This window comes from Fonticula alba (assembly GCF_000388065.1).
Source record: "Fonticula alba strain ATCC 38817 unplaced genomic scaffold supercont2.18, whole genome shotgun sequence".
In the NCBI taxonomy this organism is placed as follows: domain Eukaryota; order Rotosphaerida; family Fonticulaceae; genus Fonticula; species Fonticula alba.
The window spans coordinates 157,016-162,113 of record NW_009242988.1 but is presented as its reverse complement, the minus strand read 5'-3'; the positions used below and the strand labels follow the sequence as shown (position 1 = coordinate 162,113).

At 73.8% G+C, this 5,098-nt stretch overlaps 1 protein-coding gene and 2 non-coding genes across 3 annotated transcripts in view; 1 reads left to right on the top strand and 2 right to left on the bottom strand.

The window, feature by feature from the left end:
* H696_06111 (hypothetical protein) overlaps positions 1-2,410 on the bottom strand; it is a 5,013-nt gene extending 2,603 nt beyond the window's left edge. The window contains exons 1-4 of the mRNA XM_009499871.1: positions 1,977-2,410; positions 1,582-1,839; positions 891-1,457; positions 519-746 (exon numbers count right to left, since the gene is read on the bottom strand). Of these exons, the coding sequence (XP_009498146.1) occupies positions 519-746; positions 891-1,457; positions 1,582-1,839; positions 1,977-2,240 (1,317 nt within the window). The 5' untranslated portion in view covers positions 2,241-2,410. The remainder of the gene's footprint in view (positions 1-518; positions 747-890; positions 1,458-1,581; positions 1,840-1,976) is intronic.
* An 800-nt stretch (positions 2,411-3,210) lies between these two features.
* H696_06110 lies at positions 3,211-3,282 on the bottom strand. The gene has a single exon. It is a non-coding gene; the product is annotated as a tRNA-Trp (tRNA).
* A 547-nt stretch (positions 3,283-3,829) lies between these two features.
* Positions 3,830-3,902, top strand: H696_06109. The gene has a single exon. It is a non-coding gene; the product is annotated as a tRNA-Lys (tRNA).
* The last annotated feature ends 1,196 nt before the right edge of the window (positions 3,903-5,098 follow it).

Sequence of the window (5,098 nt, the reverse complement as noted above, 5' to 3'; positions counted from 1 at the left end):
CGCAGGCGTGCTTGCCCTGCCGCTTGACACCTTGCCCGCGCGGCCGAGCCCCAAAATGTTGCCGCCCGCACGTCCCGCTCCCCCCCCCCCCCCCGGGCGCAGGGGCGGCCCCCCCGCGCCCGGTGTCTCCCCCGCCCTCGGACTACGGCCCTCGGCGTACCTCGCCCCCGGTCTGCCCGGCTCCCACGGGCCCCCCTGTCGCCGACAGGGGGACCGACCGCGCCCTGCCGATCTTGTCGGCCGATCGACCGGCATAAGGTCCAACGCCCCACCACGGTCGCCTCTTCGGCATTAACCTTTGCCCACATGCAGTCCTTCCCAACCCCGGCGATTCGCAACCCGGGGCCGGTTATCCCGGGGGGGGCCCGAGGGAGAACGGGGGCGCCGAGGGGGGGGGGGGGCCGCCGCCACCCCCGACATGTGCGCACCCGTGTGTCAGCGGCGGAATCCCTGGCGTGTGTGTGTGTGTGTGTGTGCGCGCATGGAAGCGTCGGCCCGCAAGTGGCCCCATCACGTACACCCTCGGACGTGTCCCGCGACTGCCGGCCGATGGGCCGCAGGCAAAAGTCCGCGGACGCGTTGGGCATCGGTGACAGGTACACCGGCTGCTCGTAGTACCGCCGGGTGGTGTCCTGGTCGAAGCCCCTCAGAATGACCCGGCGCCCGGTCTCATCCACCATGACGACATGCTCCCCGGTGTACAGCGACCGGGCGATGGTCGAATCGACGTACGCCGGGAGGGCTGGCTACGGGCCACCGCGGCCGCCGCCACCGCCAGCATGCGGTTCAGGCATCGCGCGTGTCAATGGTCTCGAGGGTGTGCTTGCCCCCCTGCCCCCGGCCCAGATCCGCCCGGCTGGCCCCCAGTCGCGCGCGCCCACGAAACGCACCCTCGGCCGGGCAGACGGCCACCGGATGTGCGTCCCCACGTCGATGGAGTAGGCACGCTCCGTGGCCGGGTCCACCAGCAGGGCCTGCCCGCGGGTGGTGGTCCGCTCCAGGCGCGCCTTGGCCGACAGGCCCTCCAGCAGGACCACCTCCGCCAGGGGAACCGGCTCGACGGCCTCCCCGGGCAGCTCCACCAGCAGCAGGCGCCCCTGGACGATGGCCAGCACGCGGTTGCAGTGCACGAAAAACCCATCCGCCAAGGTGGCCCACACGTCGAAGCACGCCTGGCCGCAATGCTCCAAGCTGCGGAAGTCCTGCTGGCTGTGCGGCCGGCCGGTCGACACCAGGTCCCCGATGGCCCGGCTGGTGGCCGCGCCCAGGCCCAGGCACAGCAGACACTGCTGCACGCTCACCTTGGACACCGCCTCGACGCGGGTCGAGTCCCGGCCCACCGACAGGAACTCCACGCTCACCTCCAGCGCGTCCAGGCGCACATGGAGCTGGCTGCCGGTCCCGCGGAAGAGCGCCCGCTGGAGGGGCGCCCCCGCCGGGAAGGGCGGCGGCACATGCTGCTCCCGGCGGCCCGTGCGGCAGACCGTCCAAAGGGGGGCGGGGGGGGGGGGAGAAGAGGGCCAATGTCAGACAGGGGGATCGCGCGCCCCGGCCGCCCCCCGGCCGACATGCGGCACGCACCGGGAAGAAGTGCAAGTTGCCCTCCATCAAAAAGCCGATGGCCTGGTGGGCCGGCTCCAGGAACACCACGTTACGCCGGACGGCCAGCCGGGTGCCCACCTGCAGCCCGGTCCAGGGGAGGCCCTCCAGCGCCCGGCCGCCGGCCTGCCGGGGCAGATCGTCCTCCCGCGCCTCGAACGGGAACACCTTCACGGTGCTCCCGTCCACCAGGAGGGCGCAATTGTCCGCCACCAGGAGGGCGTCCCCGGGGACGCCCACCTACGGCCGCCAGCCGGACCCGCCCCCGACCCCCGGGAAGTGCATGCTGTCAGTCATCCGCCCACCAAGCCGCGAGGGCGGGGGGGGGAACGAGGGAAAAGCCCAAACCCCCGGGACGCGGCGTCGCCGCAACGCACCCGATCCAGCCAGTTCAGCGACCCGAGCGGCACCCCCGGGCCCATGGGGAACGTGACCCCATGCTCGAAGGATTGACGGATGACGGACACATCGGTGCCCGGTCGCGAGGCCCGGCACAGGTCGAAGGTCACCAGGTGCTTGGCCACCGGGCCGGAGATGGAGAAGTCCGCGTACTGCAAGTACACCCGCCCGTCGAGCAGCTCCATCGCCAGGACACGCGTGTCCCAGGCGGCTGTCGCGGGGATCGGAGCAACCGGCGCCATGCTGATGCCGGGCCAGCGAATGCGGCGAGAGGTGCCGACGGGCAGACAGGCGGGGGCGGGGAGGAAAGGGGGGAGCGAGCGAGCGAGCGAGGACCAGCCGAAAGGCCAGGGCAGGGCAGCGTGGCAAGTGGCCGCGAGAGGCGAGTCGAGAGAGGGAGCAGGGAGCGGGGGGGGGGGGGAGGAGAGGGAGACAGCAATGTCCCCGGGCCGGCCTGGAGGCGGCGGCGCCCCCTGCCGGGGCCTCTCTTGAGGCCGCCGCCGTGCGCGCCCTCCCCCCCCCGCCGGCGGAGGTCTGTCTCCAGGGGCGACGCCCGCGCCCCCCCCCCCTCCGAGGGACCCATGCTGCTGCGCGCCGGTGTTCGCCGAGGCTGGGCGCTGACCATGTTCGCCCGCCCGGCTGGGCCGCCCTTGGCGCCGACGCGGCGGCCGGCACAGCCGGGTCTCCCGCACCGCCAAGGTTGCCAACGGATGAACGGGGGCCGGGTTTGTTTGGTTGTGCCCGATCGCACGCGCACGCGCGCGGCCTCGCTTGTTTGTTCCCCCCGGCGACGGGGTGCTCGGCCGGGGGGGGGGGGGGGGCCCCGCCCTGCGCCCGGCGTGTGCCCCCGTTCCTCCCCCGGCGTGCATGGGCCGGCCCTGTGGTGCGGGAAACCGAGCCCCGCAGGCCGCCGGGCACGGCACGGGCCAGGCTTTTTTTCCCGATCGTGTGTCGCCGGCGCCTGGGTGCCCCTCGCCAGACGCCCCCCCGCCCCCCCGCCCGCCAGAATGAACGCCTCCGGGCCCCGGGACACGGCCTCGGCCGCGTCTCTCACCGGCCTCCCCCCGGCCATCGCGCGCGGTCGTGGGCACCACCCCCCCGGGGTGCGCGCGCCGGACGTCGTCATCGTGCCCAGAGGCCCCCGGCCATCTCTCTCTCTTGTCGGCCGGCGGCGCTGCGTGTCCTCTCCCCCTGCCCCGCCAAAAAAAGAAATGGGGACTAGAGGGATCGAACCACTGACCGCTCGATCTGGAGTCGAGTGCTCTACCACTGAGCTAAGCCCCCCTCCGTGGGGATGGTCCCGCGCGTAGGGTTATATGTACCTGCTGGAGGGACCCCTCGGCGCCCGGCGAGACACCCCCTAGAACCACCCGCAAGGCGTTCCGCATCCCGCTGGGGCGCCGCCGGCCCCCGGGCCAAGGGCACCGGCAGGCGCAAGCAAGCCACACCGGTGGCCGGGCGCCCCCGCAACGAGGGTGCCTCGGGTCCGGGTCGCCCGGCCCCCCTCGGGGAGAGGGGGGCGGCATACAGGGGCAGGCCACACAGCACGGGCTCCCCCCAAGGGAACGACCCTCCTTCCGGGTGCCCGGGACCTTGTGCGGGGGGGGGGGGGGACAGCCGCGCGTGTCCCCGGGGACGAGGGGACCCACGGGAGGCGCCACGAGCACGCCCTGCATCGCAGGAGCGCGAAGAGGCGCCCCACCTTGCCTGGCAGACAGCCGAGCAGCAAGATGGCACCCGGCGGGGCGGTGAGTGGTGCGGGCCGGCACAGTGGGGGGAGGCTTTCCGGTTGGACATATATGCCCTTGGTGAGGGTGATCCCTCGTGAAACGCCTGTTTAGCTCAGTTGGTAGAGCATGGGACTCTTAATCCCAGGGTCGTGGGTTCGAGCCCCACAGTGGGCTTTCTCTTTTGCGCCGGGGGAGAAAGGAACCCCAGGGGGCGTGTTCCGTCCTTTTGTGTGTGCACGGGAGGGGGGGAGTAGAGTATGCGGGGGGGGGGGGGGCATCGGCCAAGGGGGAGGCCCGGCCACAACCGCCGGGGGGCACACCACCACTCGCCCGTGCCCCCGGCGGAGCGCGCTGACGGCGCTGATGTTCCGCCCGGTTTGCGCCGGGAACCGGCGTTGCCGGCGCCCCCCCGCCGGGAGTGTCGGCGGCCGTGTGCCGGCGTGTCCGGTCCAGGGGAGCGTCTCCGGCACGGCGTGCGAATGCGATCCTCGGTCCGGGAGGCTCCTTCGCCCGCGGTCGAGCGGTGCGCCGGCGGAGTCAGACCCGGCCAGCCCTGCAGCCGCATTCGCACTCGACCACGACCCCAAGCGGAAGACCAGGACTCCCGGCAAGCCAATGGCCACCGGCGGCCGGGGCGTGCAGCAGCTCACCGGCCGGCCATGCCTCCCCCGCTCCCTCCCGCCGAATGGCCGCCGTCTCGAGTGTCGATCCGACTCCAGGGCCAGACTGGCGTCCCGCCGGTCGCAGGCCCCTCGGCATTGTGGCGTGCGCACGGGTAGCCGGCCACCCGGGCTGCCATCGGGCGAGATCCGGCCCCCGGCGCCGCGCCAGCCGGCATCCCCACCTCGCTGCCAGGCAACGACACCTGCCCCCACACGCATACCGCCATGCGGCCGAGGCTGCCGGCTGCGGCAAAGGCACACCGGTCCCGGGCCGTCCCCTCCCCGGCATTCGAGCGACCCAGGTGGGCACGAGGCAAAAGGAGGGCCGACTAAAAGCCGCCCCGGCCCCAAGGCCGCGCGCCGATCGCCGCGCCCCTGGCCCTCATGTCCACCCGGCGCACACTGCCCGGGCATGCGCCAAGAGCGCGGCATCGCTGGGCTCCCACGCGCACGGGCCCAGGCCCCATGGCAGCCCCCGCGCCGAGGCACATCCGTCACGGGCAGGCCCCACGGGCGGGCACCGAGCCGCCCCGGCCCCGGGGCCGAAGCACCGCACGGCACGGCCGCACACCTGGCACCGCCGGCTGCCCGGACGCCAGGCCGCCCGTTGGCCACACACCCCCCTTGCATGTGGCCCTCTGCCCACAAGAGGCCACACGTCCGAGGCGCCAGGCGCGGCAATCGGCCCCCGGTGCGCTGGTGACTGCC